Consider the following 22,126-nt stretch of genomic DNA (forward strand, 5'->3'; position numbering starts at 1 on the left):
TCCGTCGTTCACAATTCCCATATTTTTTCTTACAAACACTTACACTACATCACAAGTTGCATTAACTCAAACACATCATTTTGGATGGTGTCACTTTTCTGTCATTTTGCCTCAAAGTAAATATGAGAAAATGATACCTGGCTCATTAGCACATGACAACTGCAGCAAATCAAATCAAGAACATTTCAAGTTAAGTCTATCACTTTGTTAACATATCTTGTGTGATTGTGTAACAAACTGAGACATTAGCAACATCACACTCTAAATGGTGTTAACCTATACAACCAGACAACATATGGATAAAGGTTACTTAGCTTACTTAAATCAAAGGTAGCATAAACCTCATGCAGCACCAAGAGCACAGACCTTGGTTTCTCCATCTGATTTCGTTAGTTTCTATTTAATTCAAAGTGTCAAAACCATCATCTACCCTACATCTACCCATCTATCCTCAAACTGTCACACTTTGCAGTGACATGGTGTAGAAGCTGATGCTGTCTGACTGTGACTGACACTTAGAAGTAAAAGCTGCCATTCTCTGCTTCTCACTCATGCCTGTACAACCTATAAACAAGCACGGGAGTCTACTTGAGAACAGAAAAACCAACACTTTTTGGCTTCTGGAAATGTCTATATTAGGTGGCTAATATTATGCAACACTCAGCTAGTGCTGCAATTATTAATCTACTCATAAACTGGATAATTGAAAAAAAAAATTGTAAGTGCATCACTTTTAGGTCACAATTTCATAAACAATTGTAGACTCTAAACAATTATTGATAAATCAAAAAATAAGAGAATCTTTAAAAATGTCATCATGATTAACTGCTTACAAACCAAAGATAAAGAAATGAAATGATCAAGGAGGTTTATCTCTAAAAAGCTTTAGAGATAATACATTTCATTGAAAAGTACAGAGATGAAGAATAAAATGCTATACAGCAATGACCGTTTTCATGTACTGTACATGTAGGTGATCTGCGTCAAAGTGAATTATTCTTAAGTAATGATGTGCACCCCAAATATGGCTGTTTGAATAATGGAAAGACAGCCTAACAGAGTCACAGGAGGGGGTAGAGGAGAGAAGCAGGGGATAAGGATGAAGAGAAAAAAAAAACAGGAAAAAGAGTACAAAGCCCCTCAGGAATTGCAACACACAAAGACTTCTATTTATAGAGGCGGGACTACAGCAGAAGAATGACAGACATCTACTCTGTACCTGGAGCACCACTGCGCTCCCAGAAACACAAACAAACATACCCAAACATATGCATATTGATGCACTTTTGGAATCTTCTCGAGATCATTCTTGCTCTTTTTTTCACTATTTTCTTTCTTCCTCTCTCATACATACATTTGAACATACATGGTCCAGAATCCATCACAAGCCAAGCACCATTTCCTTTAACAAAGTCAGAGGTAGAGACTGATAGAGCAAGAGAGAGATAAGGGAAAAAAGGGAGAAAGGTATGGGTAACTGTTGGGGGGGAGCATAGCCTGGCATATAATTTGACGAGCAAGTAAATCTATATCTGTTAACAAAACTCTGGTGCTAGGTGGAAGCTCTTGACAGCAAATAAACAACACTGGTACGCTTTTTCTGAGTTTAGAGAGGAAGCACGGCAACAGATGACAACAAACATCTCTGTGCCTGTGCCATAACTTATAAAAGCATTTATATGGAGCATCAATCTGTCTTGTGACATCTGTCACATCATCACAAACTGGTGCAGTACGATGTGCAGACAACTCTACCGCTTGTACCTTTGCCTCCTGCTTAATGAATCCCCCAATAACTCACCAAAGTTGAAAGTTAAATCATGATGCTTGCACAACTTAAGCAACTTATTAACTAGAAGTTTGAGACTGCATAGTCAGCCATCTGAGGCATCAATTATGCCTGACAACTGTTTGATATGAGTCAGAGGTTGCTGTTTTTCAGCTGCAGATGCATTAATGAAGATCTTCTACGATAATTTAGGACTAGTCAACTTGTGGCCAAGAGCCAAGCGACAGGAGCCTTTGATCCTGGCTTTGGTCATTTAATGACTTTTAACACATTCTGATGTTGTACCCACAAGCTTGGGTGCCTCTGCCTCACATGTTCACACATTATTATATACATACATATAGTAGATACTAGATGCTGTATACATGCACAGTTTCCTGTAGCTGAAAGTCTTCATTATGTCCATAATACATTTTTTTCAAACCACAAATCCTTTTGGTGAATAAGCAGTACATCCATTCATTATCATTATTCATTGATAACATAATTAAGCACAAAATCAAGGTGGTTAGACATAAAATTAAAAACCACAAGGCCACAAGTAAGTTTTCATTCATGTAGTTTACAGTGTGGTCCATACAACAACACCAAACCATATCTGTCAGAGAAAAACAAAATAGAATTTGGAAAGGGTAAAGAGGCACAGGCGGAGATTTCTTTCAGTGCTCACTCAGATGGAGTTTATCGCTCTCCATGGTGCTGAAAAAGCCTGCTACTGAAGACACGATATGCTTAATTTTTAAAGGTATCTTTGGCTTATATGAAATTCAAATGAGATCATTTCTCATTATTCTGTGGACTCAGGACTATCACAAGTGTTTTGGCTAACATGCAAATGCCTCTTAATGAAACTTAATGAAATATTCTTGATCATCACACAACTCCCTCAAGCTTTAATCCACTCTGACTCTGGTGTTAATTATCATTTGGCTACTGGAATTACAGGTATGTCTGTTGTTGGACCTATGTTGCTTTACACACATTGACAAGCAGGAAATGTGCGGTGTTATACCAGTTCGAGGATGCCAGTGGGGATCGGGTGAGTTAAGAGGCTTAGCACCACAGGCAGATCCACCTAGCTGGGCCCTGCTGGCTGCCCCTGGGCCCACCCCATGCCCTCATTATCCTCCTGACTCCCTCCACTCATCCTCCTCCAGCAGTGGGACTAATCCAGACTGAAGGTTGGACCTAAACCTGGAAAGGGAGTTTCAACTAAGGACACTAGTTCAGGAACTTGTATTGTACACAAACACAGTGTGGTGTTGAGAAAACTAAACTAAATTTCTATGAGGTGACAAAAAAAACCTACCAGAAAATGGCAGTAAAGTATAAAATCCCTCAGATTATTAATTATCTGTGGCAACTGATGAACCCACAGAAGTGCTATTGTGAACACACATGCGGAAACCTTTTGGTATCAATTTTCTGTCTTCAAATGCAGTCCAATCTTCTTATTCAAGCATACTGTAATATTCTTAAGCATTTCAATATGCAACAGCAGAATGTTTATATAGTCATTACTAAGTAATAACATATCTCAAAGTAGACTCATATATAATCAATAAATGATGGCTGCCACATGAAATTTAAGCTTTTTTGGCTTTTATATTTTATTTCCTCATTCATTAATGGAACATAGGGAATGGGGCAGGCCTGGACGTAGGATGACGGGTGCAACAGAATATTATTTTGCATAGCTTGTGGTTCTTCAGTCGCATAATGGACTGCGAGTCTTCTGTGCCTTTGGGAACTTGTATTGTTTTTCATGTGAAAATGAAGCTTGAGGCTATTCCACAGTGTATCAATCAGTGTGACAGAGATTTGAAGATGCATGAAACAAACGGGTGGGTTCGGGAGCTGGAGGGGAGGGCTGGGGGGTCAGCAGTTTTTCTCAAAGTAAGGGGGTCAGCAGAAATGCAGTACAATTCTCCTCTCTTGTTGCCATGCATGCAGCTTCTGTCAACAGACCTGAACCATCTGTCTTGTTATTTACCACGTCCTTGTTTATCCATAACCCAAAACTTTACTTTATGTTTTCAGTGAAGAGCTGCATTTATGAATAAGATAAAGAGACCACCAGTAATTAAGTGGCATAGTTCAAATAACTATGCAGAAGAAAACTTGGTGAGGCTCTTTGGACTTTAATAAGCTTTAATATATTTGCATTTTTTTTGTTTGTTTTTGCTGAAGTAAATAAAATCTTTCAATTATTTGTGTTCACAAAGTTAGAAAAAAAGGTAATTGGGGAACACATGTTACTTAGACTAACCTAAAAAGTTAAAACACATCAAACAAAGACAAACACAGCTTTTTGAACATTTTTTCAGTCAGCAACAGCAGATGATTTCCATTGCCCCTGAATTAGTTTGAAGCATTATATACAAAGCCCATTACATTTACAGTAAACTATAACATTAAACAATTAATGGCAGAACTTTATTTAATTAAAACTAAATGGTTTGTTCGCTCCTTCTTTATTTTCTAATTTTTGTTCCTTTGAGTTGAGAAATCTTTGTCCTCAGAATGTTTTTATCTTATTGTGTTTTAAAGCTTTATTAAAAAGCTTACTTGAAAACTGCAATCTTTATAGTGAAGTTGACATCATTACAAAATGAAAATCCGGCCTGGTAGTTGTGGATTGTAAAAAATGTGCCATGTTCAACTGTCAGGCACAAACAGAGTGATGGAGGTGAGGAGAGCCAAAATGAAAGAGGAATTAAAGTGATTAAACTAGTACACACGAAAAGACTCACGCTAACCATGCATAGCGAATGGCTCTCACACCTAAAGTGAGGGCATCTTCTTTAATCAGAGGGTAATTTATTGACTCCCATTTACAAAGCCATAATACTAGTGATCAAGCCCTTCAACCGTAAAATGCAATAAACTAGGGAAGTGTTTTGTGAACAAAGGGAAATAACAAGGCCCCACACATCATTATGTTCTCTTCATATCCCATTAGATTAGTTCCAAATGGGTTTTAGGTTAAGAAAGCAATGCCATATACAGCCAGGGTCATGGGTAAAAATGTCAAATTATCATTACATGTTCTCATTCCATTGTATGACTACTCCACCCTATTCCACTCATACCTACCAGAGGCTAAACTGAATCAATGCACCCAGTGGTTTAATAGCTCCATTTGATACAGGCAGGAGAAAGAAACAATGGTCGAATTTGCGAATGTCACGTTAGGTGCAGCTGACTGGGCAGAGTCCATCCATAACACCAGAAGTGTTGCTTTGATGCTCTTTCTATAGATTAAGCCATTATTGCAGCTACCCACAATCATCTTTCTAAAAAGAAAAAAAAAAGTCTGAGCAATTGATGTGCCAGTTGTTACAAAGCACGCCCAGCTGTTGTAAGTAGAAAGATCTCACAAGAAATGACACATACACATTCCACTTTACCTGAAGCAGAAAATTGTCTGGCAGTAGATGGCAGGAAGATGTAGCCATGTTTTTTCCCCATAGCATTTTAACGAGATATTTCTCTCTCAATAGAGGCACAAATACTTGTCCATCAGGGAGAACAAAGCCATGTAATTGGCTGCTTCCCCACTTGAGCCCCATACAGCACAATGTTAATAACAAACTGATGAGAAATTCATTAGGGCGCCAAATAAAAACAATCTCTCCTCAATAAGAGGCGAGTACATTATAATTAAACTGATGCTTCTCCGTTTTCATTAGGCCGTGGAGCCTGAAAACCTGAAGACAGAACCACTGAGATGGATGCAATTAAGCTCGATTGTTTTACTACACATTTGAGTCTGAGGTATAAAACAGAAGTGCCAAGTTAATGCGATAGGTGTTCATGCAGTGGGAAAAGAGGGCCTTACATCGGAAACTAGCTCACCACAGTGGCACATTGTGGTACTGAAGGCAGGTTTACACTGTAGTCTGAGGGAATTGGTCAAGTCAGGATTAGTTACATGGCTGGCTACCAAGAGGGAGAAACAGGCTGGAGAGAGTAATAAGACATTTCGCTTCTCCCTCTCTTGAACTCACTTCCTATCACTTTGCTTGAATACGCCTTCTTTTTCTCCCTTCTCATCTCTACTCCATCCCACTCTGAACCTTCCACCTTTCTCTCTATCTATCTCTCTCCAACTGTCTTCCTCTTTACCCCGTAAAATGTCTCGACAGCTTCACAGAATTCTGAGATGGCCAAGCCCTGAGCCCAACAGAAAGGGGAAACAAAGGGATAAGATGCACAGATTTCTGTGTACTTCTGTGCTATGTGTGTTGTGGCAGGGGAGGGAACTGCTTGCTTCTTAGCTGTCAGCAATGCCCTGGCAAAGCCTTGTCTGTCCACAAAGCTACTCAGACCAAGACCAAAGCGTGAGATCAGGGCTCAAATGTCCCCCTTCTCTCCCTATCACAGCACTACCACCACATCCACACAAAAGCACAGCACGGCAAACCCACTCATGCATTCACAGATGCATCCACACACACAAACACCACTCAAAAATAGACACATACACAAAATGAAAGCCTTGGCTGTGGAATAATATGAACGAGACCACTCAATATCACCAGTGAATCTGAGTACTGAATCGTATTTCTATTAGATGTTTTGAATATAAAAGCATACAATACCAAATATCCTTGCTTCAGAAAACCTTGCCTTCACAGGCAAGGTAACTAGTAGACAAACTGCCTTCACTCTCTCAAACTGGAACATAATGTGAAGCAAACAGAAAGTAGTTTAAACCCAGTCCACCAATTTATAAAGAAAAACTATTTGTGCACTGACACAAAGGCTAATTCAAAGATAGGGAACTGTGTACCCTTAGCATTAGTCCATTGACACTGACATTCACACTAAGACATTCACACTAAGAATGCATTTTATGTCCACATATTAACCTGATTGCAATTGGCATGCAGCACTACTGAGTCATACCCACTCCTCACTAGCTGGCATTCCAGACACACAAGTAACCACAACTGGAGAAAATGGCTGCCATACTTAAACCGTCAACTGAACATATGGATGGGTGAAGCTATTGTGGTTTGACCTCGGGAAAAGAGGGAGCAAGCGGGTCACAGTAATGTGGACCAATAATCTCTCCCACAGTCATTAGGATGATCAATGCCATTCTAATGAGATAACATCTGGAACAAAGGACCCTAATAGCAGACAGCTGCTGGGAAATGTGAGCTAATTAGGAGAACATTCAGCAATGCTAACTAATGCTGCAGCCATTGTGCCCAGGTTTTGGACCCCACCCTGTTAACATCCAAAATACAACATGTTGAATATTTCATACCTCTTCTAATAACTAATCACAGCACTGTGATACCAGCAGTAACACATGATAGAGAGAGAGGGGTGGGGGGGGGTGGGGAGAGAGACAGAAATACCACAACATCTCAGCTTGACATGAATGCTTATCGAGCGGCACTAAATTGGTCAATTATGGAGAAAATCTGTTTTGAGGTAACCTTTCAGCTTATTAAATAAGCTATAAATCAATCTTTAGGGCAGGTTGTGTGGCTGGCTTTTAATGAGTGAATGTGTCTAATCTCTCACTTTTTCATTCAGCGTGTGTGTGTGTGTCTGTCTGGGTGTGTGTGTGTATATGTGCCTCTGGGAACATACTATATGCTTATTAAGGTATGTAGATGCAATGGTGTATAAAAATCATTGTGCAGTATTGTAGTTTACCACAGTTAACCACAACTTCCTAGTATGCAACTTGAAGTTACACACCGCTGATTCAAGTTACTGAATGTGAGCGGCTCCATTAGAGGACAAAATTTTGAAAAAGGCTAACAAAAAGGTCCACCTCCAAACACTGGCTAAGCGCAGAAGCAGGATCCAATTAGTCCTATGCTTAGAAATGAAAATAATGGAGAGCAGCGTCAAAGAGAAACTTTGTACAAGTCTTTGGTGATCACGAATAAATATAATTACTATGAACAAAGAACACTGTGTGGTCTAACATAAGTTTAAATGACACTCCATTGTTAGACTATGACGCATTAATTACATATAATGGGGAAAAGGGAAAGGATGAAAAACCTTTCAGAAATTCCAATCAGCATAGGCTCTGTATCCCATGCATATGTCTATTCCTGTGCACAGCACAATCTGTCTTTTATGCCAGTCTTGAAACATTACTTTTTAAAATTTGTTTTTTGCTTTGTTTTTTAAGATAACAATTAAATAAACCTAAAAAAAACCCATGCAGACAATCGGATTCTGAGATTTGTCATGTCATATTCTACAAAAATATTTAACGTGACATCAACTATTGTCATTACATTTTACAGCCCTTTGAGCTAAAGTTTGTGATTTCTAAAACATTAGATGCAAATACAGCATGAGATCTTTCTTTTTGTAAAAAGCTAAATTACAAACCTCAATTGAAATAAATGGAATTTTAATTTTTTTTAGAACAGAATAAAAACCACAAAGACGTAAATCATTTGTTTTAACCCTGCAATTTACCCTTAAAAACCATGGCTGGTGCTGCTTGTATTTCCAGTTTTGTTTTGAATTCCTTTTCATTCAGACACTGCATTGAGTTCTAGTGTTTTTAACCGATTACACAAAATGTTATTCCACTAAATACATACCAAAAAAAATCCTTCATTGCTCTGATTCATTTCATTGTGGTTCATATGAACACTCATGCTGTGTATGGAGGAGGTACTGTATAGTAACACCAGAAAACTACATTAGTATGGGTGGTTAGGGAAATATGAATAAATACCATCAGGTTTGAGTGCAGTCGACACTGCAACAGCACTATTCCTCAGAGAACACGACAACAGCGGTGAAAAGCTCCCAACTAACAGTAATTGGTTTTAAAATAATAGAATTCATTACAGTTATGGCGCTTGTTCAGAAATGCAAACAGGGGAAGAAAAAACATTCACTAGAGACTTGGGCTGAACTGCTTCACTAAAAACCATGGGGAGATGAAAGGCATAATTCAAATGACAATTTTAGAACCCTTAGTTCATTTATATCAGAAGCTCAGAAGATGTTGCCGGCATAATAACATCAAGATTTTTTTCTGTTCTTTTGTTCCACTTGCAGGGCTTGGATGGAACTTTTTTCCCTCTCAATTTCATTCTTTTGGTAGCAAATTCCTCCTCCTCACACAGAGACATGTGAGGTGACACACAAACAATCTAGCAAACAACACCCATCGGCAGCAGAGACAGCCAACTGAAAGCTAACATGGGAAATTTTGACAGGAAAGAAGAAAAACACCTCACACATGACACTGAATTTGCTGCTTGTCTTATTAAATTCCTGTGTAATTATACACATCAGGGGTCTGCATTGTAAGGTCCTATGTTTTTTTTTTTTATCCTATCCAATGGCAGATTATGTTTGATTCAAGGCCAGCATCTCAGGTGTGAAGAAGACATTCACCCAATCAGCATTAAAAAGATCATCTCTCAAGACTACTCAAGACATAAAGAGATAGGTCAGTCATCTCAACATGATTGGATGTCACCTCACACGCTGGGTCTATAGCCAACATCAAGGACATCATCATTTGGAACACTATACATCTGCCATCAAATCAGACTCAGGCCAATATCTAGTAATTGGCCCCATTCTAAAGAAGGATTTGATACATTGTGACCACCAATTGAGAGAGCAACATATGTGAAAATATCAGCAGGGATGAAGATTTTTTGTTTCATTTTACTCATTTATTTGGCACAGTACCTGAAGAAAAACAAGACCACCATATGGCTGTGTATTAAAAATTGATGTGGCATGTTAGTGAGGGTACCTGAGCCGAATGACAAGGTGGAAGAAGTCGAAATAGTGAGCACAGCATGTGTGGGGGAGCAAAGATGTGCCTTTCCGCCACTCTCTGTCACTCTCTGTGCTGTGAAAAAAAAAAAAAACTGGGCCATAAATGAAAGCCAAACCCAACCGAGACCATGTTTCAGCAGAACAGATTCAGTGGCCACGGATCTGTGTCATGTCAAGAGCACAGGGTGTCAATAAGCAAATACGGCTCGCATGGAGAGGTGGGGTCAGAACAGAGATAAAGGTTTGATGTCCATATCTCTGAGGAAAAGCAACTACAATGGAATACATAAAGAGTGAGACAGTGATGTGGTGTCAATCTTCTGACATTATGCATAGGAGGGATGTACAGCTAGGACCAGAAGTAAAGATAGTGATTTCAATGGTGTAGCTCTGTGGGCATAACTGATGTGTTGTTGGTAAGGGACTGCATCTGTTCGTCAGTGTGGGGCCATCTAATAAATAATTCAGGTATGATTGTAAAAAAGCACGGTCAATACAATGGGTCTTCTTGATAGCCGGTAAGGTAACACACGCTTCTTTACAAGCCCTGATTGAGCAAGTCAAGCGTTGAAAGGAAAAAAACAGAGTGGACCCAGTAGAGGCTGTCTTCCACCAAGTCAGAGGAAGTCTCACTTTTGAATCTGTACACAGGAAAGATAATAATGATGAATCTGTTCTTTATCCTTTTTTTCCCCTCTCTGTCTACAGTCGGAAGGTGAAAGTATTGATCAGAGGACAGACCAATTTGAATGCTCTTGAGCCATTTCACACTTATTCTCCCCTTTAAAGATCAGACGTCTAACAAATGGCATTAGTGACACACATAGTGGTGTGTTACGTGGGCTGAGAGAAATCCATTAGGTCAATTCCATAGCAACAATGTGGCTTTTCAGCCCCAATGTACTGCACCAAATGGCCAATTCAATGAGCAGCCACTGCCACCAAGTGCTGGCCTTCAGTACTACAATACTGGCTCGAGAACTGCAGCTGTTGCCACTTCTGTCTGACTAGAGGCAGACCATGACCATGCGTGAGCAGCTACTGTGTTTATGGCACTGAGAGTGATACACTCTCAGCAAGCCAAATAAAATGAAGATCCAGTGCCATCAGCACTATTGTGAAACATCACTGAAGACCTACTAAACACTATTCTTTCAGTTTAATACACAGCTACCAAGTTTGGCAGTGCAAAATGAAAGGCAGACAAAGGAGAGAGCAAGTAATTTGTGAAAAGCTGTGACTAGTTTGGCAGGTTTGCAGACCATCAGCATGCACAAAGAAAAGGTAGTGCAAGCTCACTCAGGATGAAACTCTCATTCTCTGGCGCAGCTAATCTATGTTTCACCACCCAAGCTTGGAATAAGTCTTTGTGTCCCATCCCACAGTAGCACATGGATAGTTTATTTATATTGATTCATTCATTTATTCTTAATTTATTCTTTCATTCATTAACTAGGGATGACGGGCCAACAAACAAGCTGTGTACTGCTGGTAAACAGCTAGAAAGTGATACAGCTTGAACGCTGCCATTTTCAAACTGTGGCCTATGTCTCATGAGCACCCTTAGAAAAGAAACTGCAAGCCAGACAGTAACACAGCAAGTGATCTGGCCTTGATCATGTCACCAATCATTACAGCAGAGAGCTGTCTGGGGAATCAGGGGGAACCTGGCTGTTGATGAGGCGATTATGTGGCTTTACTCTTGTGCATCCAAGTATGACAATGCTATGAAAGTCCTGTAGCTCATAGGGAGAGACTATACCTTGTTAGCACTCTGTTGTGCTGAGTGGACTAGTTGGCTGAGCAGTAAGGCTCTCCCACAGGGCCTGGTGGGCTTACTGCAAGAGTAGGGGGATTATAAACAGGCCATCAATGTGACTCTCTCCAAGCCCGACAGCTACAACAACTTCGGTTTCCACTCTTGTTGACCATAGGTCCCTGTCAGCAGTTGCCTCTCTTTGTCCTTCTTGTCCTTAAATCACGCACTGTGTCAGCTGAGAAACAGGGATATTACAAATCAGCAGGGTCTATGCATTATGCTGTTCTCGACACTTCCCATTGGAATGCTAGTCCACATACAGTCAACATGAAGTCTGCATTTGGAACGACTAGAAATGCACAAGAGGAGAGAGTCTGGCAAGGTTATGAAGAGAAGTGCATTATCACATCACGCACTGCAAGCATTCTCCATGCAAATCTTGACACACTCAGATGGAGCCCACATTTCACAGAGATCACATCTAGAAAAAGCAGACAACTCCATCAACCAAAGCAAATAACTTACTAAATATATACAGATGTAGAGAAGGATATCAAAAAGCTAAAGAAGCAAATAAAGAAATCGGGAGTGACTGGAGGAGCAGGCAACCATAAAACATGGGGATACACGGAATTTCACAGCTGTGTGAACAGTTAAAGCAGATGCGATGGGATGTGATGGTGGATGCATACAGAGAAGCGGGTTGTAAAAATATGCTATAAAGTTTATGGAGCCTAATGCGGCCCTGCAGGAGCCTCCTGCCGAGCTGAGCATGCCGACAGTGCTATTGAGTGTGTGACAGAGCTGTGGGGGAGAGATGTACAACTGAGAGCATAGCCAGTATTCACAACCTCCATCAATGGTGTGGGGATGTGCATACAGTACATAAAATTCACAGATATGCAATCAACAGAACTAAGAATCCTATTTTTTCCTCCCTCCCCCTCTCTAGAATACTCTATCATGCTATCTCTCCTCCACAATATCTAAATCCAAGCTCTAATATCCAAGTCTGTTGGAACTGCATGGAGAAAAACAGTGCTACTTACCACACGCACAGCCATACAAGCATGTGCGCACACCAACACAAATACAAAGAGATGCTACAGCACTGCCATAGTCACTGTTCAATCCAATATTAGCATACTGTGACCACTTCATCCTTTCATGTTCCCTTCAAAATAACGAGATCCAGCTCTCCTCTTCTGATTGAAGAGGAATGATTGTTTCTGCCTTTGAAACAGACATATGTTATACAAAGAGATGTGTCAAGTGAAAAGGAAGGAAGAAAGAGAGGAAGGAATGAAGGAGGGAAGAGAGGAAGGAAGGAAAAGATAAAAACTGAAAGGAAAAATGAAAAGAAGACAAATGCTGATGGAAGAGTAACCTCTTTTTCTCATCCCCAGTGGGAGCTGGTGTTGACTTAATCCTTGTCACACAGCCCACCCTCTGTCACAGCTAAACCTTTGCTTCTTCCACAGCCTGCAAAGGTCAATCCAACCATGAACGCCTGAAGACAAGCCGTTTGGCAGAGACTAGCAACATTAATTGATAAATCACATGTAGACTGAGTTCAACATTACATAAAATAAATGCAACCAAGGCTATTACACTATTAACTAATTTATTAACTAATTCATTAAACATACTACTATATCTATCTGACATCAAAATGAACTTCTTCACTCAGTTAAAATTAATCAATGTATAAATGGCCTCAAGAGCAGACAGAGTGGGTAATCAGGATAAAGAAAAAAGAGCTCCAGCTGAAGGCAGCTTAATTCAGTTTTGAAGCACATTATTTAAATCTTGTTACTTTCTCAAAGCCAATATGAGTTCACAGAATCTTTAGAGAGAGGTGTAATAATTCTATATAAAATGTCAACAAATCAAAATTCAAAAGATTGGAGTGAAACCAAACATTGTAAATTTTTGTTTATTGCCATCCTGGGTGAGCTCTAGGAAACTGCAGTATGACTGATGGTCCCCACAATATTAAGTGGTGCTCAGAGTGCAAAATTTCTATCTGCCACCACAGTGCCTCCGGCTTGGCCAGAGGTGCTGGCAGTCCTTTTCACAGGACTAGCGACTCCTGCTGGTTGGCCGGAGCACCTACACAGTTGGGGGTGGAACTGGGGAGATAGCTTGAACCTCATGTGTGTTACACCCTTCCCCTGAGATCATCGCCTCCAGATTAAGCATATTGTTGGCAGGTGAAAAGACATGGTAGGTGACAATAAATTAGGTATTCCAAAAATGGGAGAAAATGGCTCTTAAATTCATAAAATTGTCCAAAAAAGTAACTGAATTACCATTGCAAACACTGCTACAACTGTGGGTGATGTTAGGTTGTATGCAATTTGGCAGTATTAGCAGTAGTACTAGCGGTAATCTGTAAAGGTCTGTCTTTGTTGAATAATTATGATTGCTGTCACAAACAAAGTGGCTCTGAAATTGAACATAGCCTAACAGCATTCATGGACAGCATATATGCTGTCATAACTTTTGAGGCTCTTCCCACTGACACATGGAAGTAAATAATTTTGGCTTTTTCTCTACATATTTTTGTATCATGCCTCCTACCAGCAAGAACATGGAGGTACTACCTTACATATGACCATGCTCACAAACCTTCCTATAAAGGAAGTGAAGTGGAAAAATAACTTTGCCATGATCAGCACTAAAATAAAAAAAGCACATTTGAGTTAAGTGGCAAAATATCCATTAAAAGTGACAAGTGACTCCAGATTTTCTGATACATTTTTCAGCAGTAGTTTGTCAAATAAATCCTTCCTCCTCTCGTTCCCAAACCACTTTTTATGTCCATCAGATGAACTCTAAAAGATGCTTTCAGCCAATCAAAGAAACATCTTATTCAAACAGTCCCCTCCAGAGCATATTTCCTTGATCTTAATTTAAGATCTATGGTGAAAACTGGCTCAGGGCATGGGAGGCACACACTATTGGTTAATTTTTCATTGCCGTTCTTTTAAAGCACCAAGGACATGTGCCACATCAAATCTGCTAGCCCCTCAGCGCCAAGTTTAATAGCTTGCTTGAAACAAAAAGTCTTTTGAGGTATGTGGTTTTTAAAGGTAAAGAGGGGAATCAAGGAGGGAGGGCGCCTTGATTTCCTTTCAGACTCACTATATTTCTTTTTCTTTTTTTTTAAAGATCCTTCATAAGCTCTCCTGGCACAGTGAACGAGCACTTGATTGGAGTTAAAGACGAGCCAGATGTCTGCATGTCCTCATATTCACACAACTCTCTCTTTCTGTCTCCCTCGTATCCCATCTGGATGCCTTGCAATCCTCTGGCTTATATATTACTACTCATTCACTGGTTACTCCCCTACATTCTGTAAAACCTCAGCTGTCACAAATAGGAGGAGGACAGGTAATTCATGTTAAATACAAAATCTACCAATAAAGAAACACAAACATGTCATTCGTTTTATTGGTAATATCTATGAGGAATTTTAATTAATTAAGTAGATGACTGACAAGAAAATTAATAGATGCAAATTATTTTGACCGATCAACTTTATAGATAATTAACTTGACAAATTATTACTCATTTGTCAAGGAAAAACATCAAACATTTGCTGAATTAGCTAACTTTGAGTTTTTGAATGTTGGTCAGACAAAATAAGAAATGTGAGGTTTGATAATTTGTGATGGATTTTTGTCAACAACTTTGAGATGGATTGCCATGAAATTTTGTACATGCGTTCATGGTCCCCAGAGGATGAATCCCTTGACTTTTCCTATACTCCCACCTTGAGGTTCAAATTTGTAGTTTTAAGTGAAATGTCTCAACATCTGCTGGATGGATTGCTATATAATTTAGTACAGACATAATCACTTTGATGATCCCTTAACTTTTTATCTAGCGTCATCAAATGATCAAAATTTTAATTTTTTCAATACTTTTGTTTATAACTAAATACTGGACATTCCCATCAATTTCAACTGCACTTTGTGTTTAGTGCTAATTAGCAAATATTACCAAGCTAAGACACTAAACTGGTGATAATCATGGTAGCATTGTCAATATGTAGCACCATGAATGTTAAATTAGCATTTAGCTCAAAGCAACTGTGGTCTGTGCCTATAGCTTCATGCTGCTAGCACGACTGTAGAACTATCGATAAATCCAAACAAGAATTGATAGATTAATCTATGAGGAGACTACTATGTAGTTGCACACGTACATGTGAATATACTAGAGCAAAAAGAGAAAAAAAATAGGTGGGAGGGATAAAAATAAATAACATTCATTTAGAATAAATAAAATTCTTTATCTCATCTCGATAATGAGGAAAACATCCACGGTTCAAGGTTTTTCCAATGCTGTGCTCCACAAAAAACATCTTTTAATTTAAAACTGCAGTGCAGAACTTTTACATATAAATGAACGTCCATTACATTCAAGCCCTTGCCAAACGAGTTCACACAATGCTGATTAAGCCTATCACCACCAAGTAAATCTCTCTGTATTTCACATTATACAGACTTTTTATATCTGGTGTCGGCAACATTCCTGTGCTGGCTGAATGAATGGGCAGAACAGCCCTATGTTAACTTGAATGGGGATAAAATAATTTCATTGTGCGTCTCTTTTAGACTTTCCAAATGTTATCGGACCGAATGCATTAAATTCTGATAGTGAAACGAGTCATTTTGCGGAGGTTGTGTGACACTTGAAACAATTTATCCACCGTTTTATAGCCGTTACAGCAACAGCAGAGTATGCTACAGCGGTGCCTATGACATAAGTACATGTTAACAGTGTTTTTGTAATTATTCTCATTGCCAGAAGGAGGAGACAAAATTCCCGCACTGTAGCTTTAAAATGTTTTGTCAAATACAGTATAAAGCAACTCCCTTAATGAAAATTAATGACCTTATAGACATTGTAAGCTAAATTCTATGACATACAAATGCTATATTTCCAAGTGTCATACCAGATGTTGTTTGTGCAGATAACTGAATCATTTCTTCTGTAAACTAGATAAGCTAGAGTACAGCCAGTGCAGTCTCATCTGATCTTGTCTCTCAGGTCTGAGGTGTTTTTGGCTTGTTTACACAGAGATATACAGTAACAGTCAAAAGTTTGGACACACTCTCTCATTCAAGGGAATGGGAAGGTGTGTCCAGACTTTTGACAGGTACTGTACATGTTTATACAACCGCACTAACCATCACCACCTGACATCTCAGAGCTGACCAGCATGTTACCATGGAAATAAGCAGTCATCTGTCCAGTCATACAGATATTGATCACCTCCCTGTGGTCTGAAGATTGCTGCTTTTCAACACATGGACTACACACACTTTTTCTCGCTCATGTGTACTCTCACTCTCATAGTCTCAGCAGCATTCCATCTGAGCTAGAGAGCCTCTCAATGGTGGTGCAGAGAGACAGAAGTCTACTTTCACAGTAACACTGCAGGAGTCATTGATGGATTGTTACAACGTGGCCCTTGACTTGTGACGTAAATCAGACCAATCTTTACAGAGACAGATCCCATAAAGCCGTTGTAATGGTCAACAGGCAGCTGCAGCACAGAGTAAAAGAAGAGGTGTCTGGCCCATGTGGACTGCTCAAGTCGACCTGCAGGCATGCTGTTTCTCAGGTATGTGTACTGCTCATATTTCCCTCAATCTTGCTTAAGGATGTGGTGAGAGCATATGACACTTAGTAGTGTTGCACACTTACACGCTGGTCAGACTAGATTAGATCCAATTCACACAGTCCTCTGTTCCCACCTCATTCTCAAGTGGGAGAGGGGAAAGTGCCAGAGAGATTTCATGCCTGAGACAGAAGAGTTACAGTTGCATGTTCCCTATAGACAATCCTAACCAGCACTCAGCGCTCTATCCCACCGACGCATGGTAACAGCATAAAAATGTGAATCTGCCAGCAAAGCAGGGAGCTAACTGTGACCCAAAATCAGCTAACCAGGCTAAATGCTCTCTCTGATTTTTTTTTCTCCTTTAGTGGGGCTTTTAAGAATTACATAGTTTTCACCATGTTAGCCATGTCTGTAGGCTACTGCTGCAAGATTGACACAGAGGTTACAGAGGTCAGGTGAAATGCTTCAGTAATGCTCTGGAGTTTGAAGAAACTTCTTGATAACCATGGTCTCTGACACCTTTTGACTTGTTTCACAGAACTTCTGAAAGTAGGTCTCGACATCTCAGATGAGCGGTCATGATACAAGCTGGGTCATATTTTGCACAGTATATAGATACTAGAAAGGTACTGCAATACTCTATTGTTTAAAACAGTACTATACCCCATTTTATTACTATCGGTACTTTAAGAATGACAATGAGCCATATTTCCTATGAGTTGTGTATAAGTTAGTTTAAGCTGTCCGAGCTAGTGGTAGGACAAATTATAGTTATGTAGATTTTTATGTCTCTAATGTGTTGATTTGACAGCTTTTTTTTTAATGTGATAGTAATGTTATTTTGTGATTCTGCGATAGCTAGGTGGTATGTATCTTTTTCTCCAGACAATATCATGCATTGTAATTCTGATTGTAATATTTGATTACATTATTTCATAACCATGACAATGCTGTCTCTGTGTGTTTATTGAGTGATCAAGGAATTTTCCACCACAGCCTGCAAACCGTTTTTTTGTTTGTATGTTTTTTCTGTCATACGCCCTCTGCAGCTTTCATGATGACTGAACAAGAGGTATGTAGAGGTAGGCTCTTGCCGACCATCCGTGGCTGAACGAATTAACAGTCAGGGCAAGCCCACAGACACCACAAAGCCCATCTGTAAAAGATGTTTTAAAGCTGCGCAGGCAGACCAAGGGAGCCAACACATCCAACTTGGCAAAGCATCTCGCTAACAGACATGCTGACCTGAGCAACAGGTCAGCAACAGGTTAGCAAATGTGATAGATGACATAATTACATGCCCTCAAATATAAGTCAAATGAGTGTGATTTATTTTGTGACAAGCAAACTTACCAGTGTGGCAAAAATTTCTATATGCAAACGCAACATTCACACTGGTAACGTTAACTTTGCCATAACTTGCAAGCTGCTAAAAATCAGCCATTCACAAGTATGCAGATCCCTAACCCGGTTATAAATGATCAATATACTCAATCAGTTATGGTAATGGTAGAGAAAATGCGCTTAGTAGAGTGCAAACCTCCACCACAGAGGTGTATTGAATCATTTGTGTTCCGTCTACTTTAGTGCACTACTGTAGTGTGCAGACTAATAATCAGGGGGTTTGAGCTTTATCATCATGATGAGCCAGACAGTTAATGTCCTTTATGTTTATTATTTTTATGCAAAATACAATCATAGTTAATGTGCTGCTAAGTGAAAAATGGAAAATAAGGGTATGTATTTTCAACGTGGCTCCACCTTGCTGGACTCCAAAGGAAACCTGTTTCATTTCAATTATTCTTTCCCACACAAAGCTGCAACATCATCTCAGACTAGCTAGCATGGAAATGTCTCTCTCTCTCTCTCTATCTCTCTCTCTAAACCGTAGACAGAATGAACACAGTTAAAATCACTTAGATGCAACATGTTCCAATAAATTAGATTATTTTGCAGATTATGAGTATCTGTAAAAACTATCACTCATTGTTGATATTGCAATATTCAAATGCTAATAGGTGCTATACTGCAATCAATTTCACAAAAGAAAGCAAAAACCAACAAAAGCCTCCCAGTTCATTTTCAGGCTGTATAATTTCAAAATCCCTCATTTTAAAGTGCTACCATTTACATGCAGGAATTGTGTTGGCAATTTATAGCCTTTCCAAATTACAGCCCATTAGCAATATCAGGGCTGAAAATAAAAATCCAAGCCATAAAAATGACCTCACTTGCACAGTTTGGAACGTGCTCCTCGACATCCTTCCAAAAGAAGATAAGTGTGCGTGTGCGTGTGTGTGTGTGTTTAGGGGGAAGGATGAAGACAGATACAAACACAGAACAAGATTCAGAAGCCAAATAAATAATGGGCTACTTACCGCAACTTTGCTCCCAGTTATCTGCATGCAGCGATCAGCGGAGAAGGTTAATGTGCAAAAAGACACAAACAGCACAATCATTAGTAGGCCAGAGAATCCTCTCCATTACACGTTGAGGCATTAGTGTAACTTGTGTGACATCACAAACATCCTTCACACAATTGTAGCACACACTATACAACTAAATTTTTTAATAGCCAACAAGAGAATCAATTATGGGCACATACTGAAGAAAATGTCTGTTTGGCAGCTGCAATTTTTCCCAATTTTCCAAATGTTAATAAGACCGACACATGAAAATAGAACATCAAGACAAAAGAACTTTTGTTTTCTTTCCTGTTTGTAATTTATTATCTAGCATGCGCATACATCATCAATACACAACAAAAACAGCTGTGGGAGGGATGAATCAACATGTTTAGATATGCAGATACCCACACATGGGATCAATTTATTGTTTAACAGGGTAAAATATGATGTCCGTCTAACTGACTGATCAGTATAGATTTACTGTCCCTCAAAAGAGATGGTGGCCCATGTGGACAAAGAGGCTGCAGAGGGTCTCCCTGAACTGGAATCAATCAGTTGCCATTAACATTGGAAGTGTCAAATTTGTGTGGCAGAGCTACCTTGATCCTGTGCAGTCAGCACGATTCTTGGAGTTTAACCTTGTTATCTGTCTTTTATTAATGCAAAAGTGGGGTTTGTTTCACAGTAGGAGGGTGTTTCTTAGCCAAGTAAATGTATTCTAATCTGTGAGCTGAGCACTTCTTTCTCTGCTACATGTTTCCTGTGAAATGCATTTTGATTGCAGGAAGTTAGAGGACACATGAGCTCCGTGTCTCTTACCTCCTCCTTTCTCTCCTGTTTTCACACCCTCCCGTTCTCTCCCCCTCCTTCGGTCTCTTCTGATCTCCATTTCAATGTATTTTATTGTCACTCTCAAACTCTCCAAGTCTAGCCATTTGATGCTTGATTTCCCCTCTCTATCAATCTACCAAGAGTTTATGACAGCCATAAAGTCCATTCTACATGTGCTACCACCTGATGAGGCACGTAGGCTAGTACTTTTTAATCATATTGTGTATCCATTTTTTCCTTGCTCTCCATGAATGCAGCATGTCATTGTCTAAAAAAGATGAATGTTTTACATTATCTGATCGCCTTGAATGAGTCACACTGACATGCAACATAGATATCTTCCACAGATGTTGATGCCTACAACATATTTCTCAGTCTTGTTTTAAAGCAGCTTGACCAAAAGAACAGACACTATCTTGAGTCTGCACAGACAACAGTCAGGGAGGAGCTTGAGGGGGAACAGCACAGTTTCACCAACAACAAGTTTATATTTTGAATACAATGTAACACCTTGTTCTCACTAAGACAAGGGCAAAGCTCCTGTCAGTTCAGACCCCGACTAATACTTCGGGTAGTGTTGAGGTATTACAAACTCTTGAGATCTGATATTGAGCATCTCTCATAACATTATAAATAAACTGAGGACGAGTCACTGTGCACAAGAGTATTTCATGATGGAAATATATGCATTATTTGTCATAAACATACATCAATATAATAATAAAGGGCCTGGATTATCTGAGCAAATGTCAGGCCCATTAAGAGAAGAAGGTGGCACATTGGTGGTCACATCAATCACTAATATTCAGTAAAACTGCACTAATAACACTCGACAATCCCCCTTACAAGATCCTGCCATCACATCATTCCTGAATCTAAGACACAGCACGTTTGAAATCAAACCCGAAAATATTCACTGACAGTAAGCAAGAGTCAGTCTCAGAGAAATAAGTCATTGTATTAGTGCAAAAGGAATTTTGGCGGTTTTAATGATGTTGCTACACAGTTATAGACAGAAAAAAAAGACCAAGAAATGAGGTGAGAGAGAAAGGCAACTGTTCATGCAAAGCTGATGGTCAAGGACGTCCACAGACACACTCCTGCTAAAGCAGAGCTGGACTCTATTGAAAGGCAGCTCATATTCAAATGAACAGGGTCAATGTAGAATTCTCACTTGAAAAGACATTCCATTTTGTGTTGGGGGGTAATTTGCTAGACTCCTGCTGAGGCACCCTGGTAGAGTATGGGAGTGTTCTCAATCTTGCCTGGTGATAGACTAGTAGAGAGGTGGCAATTCACGAGGGAGGGAGGAAGGGAAAAAGCTTTGACTTTCCTTTGAAAGACATATTTTTACATGAGTAAACAAAGTCATAATCAGCCTTTATTTCTATTAGCTTTAATTTCAAGCCATATGGATTTATAAAAAATGTCTATATGATATGAAAACATGCTAATAATCTAGAATAATGATGAACACATGTACAAGTTGTACACCGTGAAGAAAGCCTAAAGTAGAGACCAAAGATTTTCCTAGTTGACTAGCAGTCATTAGTTCAAGCCATCAGTCGACTAGTCATTGCACATTTATGATAATAATTTAATTATTTTAATATATCTTTTTTGGGGCATCAGAAAATGTACTGAGTTTGAGGGCTGAGAAAGAATGTTACAAATAACATTGTTAACACTATGCTACATTATAGAGAAATACAAAACTGTAATAATGAGCATTTAAAATATAAATTTTACAAGCGCACACATGAAGTGACACGCCTTTTAATAACAATGAAACCGGCAAAAGCTGTAATGATTCTGAATGTGTCAGAACAACCAGCAAGGACACTGAACATTTAATTTATTTCAACACAGTATGACATCACACAACTTATGAACTTGGCTATCTAGAG

At 39.3% G+C, this 22,126-nt stretch overlaps 1 protein-coding gene across 1 annotated transcript in view; it reads right to left on the reverse strand.

Moving 5' to 3' along the window:
- Positions 1-22,126, reverse strand: part of diaph2 (diaphanous-related formin 2) — a 381,520-nt gene that overhangs the window by 330,864 nt on the left and 28,530 nt on the right. Inside the window, exon 6 of the mRNA XM_044363276.1 lies at positions 19,359-19,379. Within this exon, the coding sequence (XP_044219211.1) occupies positions 19,359-19,379 (21 nt within the window). The remainder of the gene's footprint in view (positions 1-19,358; positions 19,380-22,126) is intronic.

This window comes from Thunnus albacares, chromosome 10 (assembly GCF_914725855.1).
Source record: "Thunnus albacares chromosome 10, fThuAlb1.1, whole genome shotgun sequence".
NCBI classification, from domain to species: Eukaryota; Metazoa; Chordata; class Actinopteri; order Scombriformes; family Scombridae; genus Thunnus; species Thunnus albacares.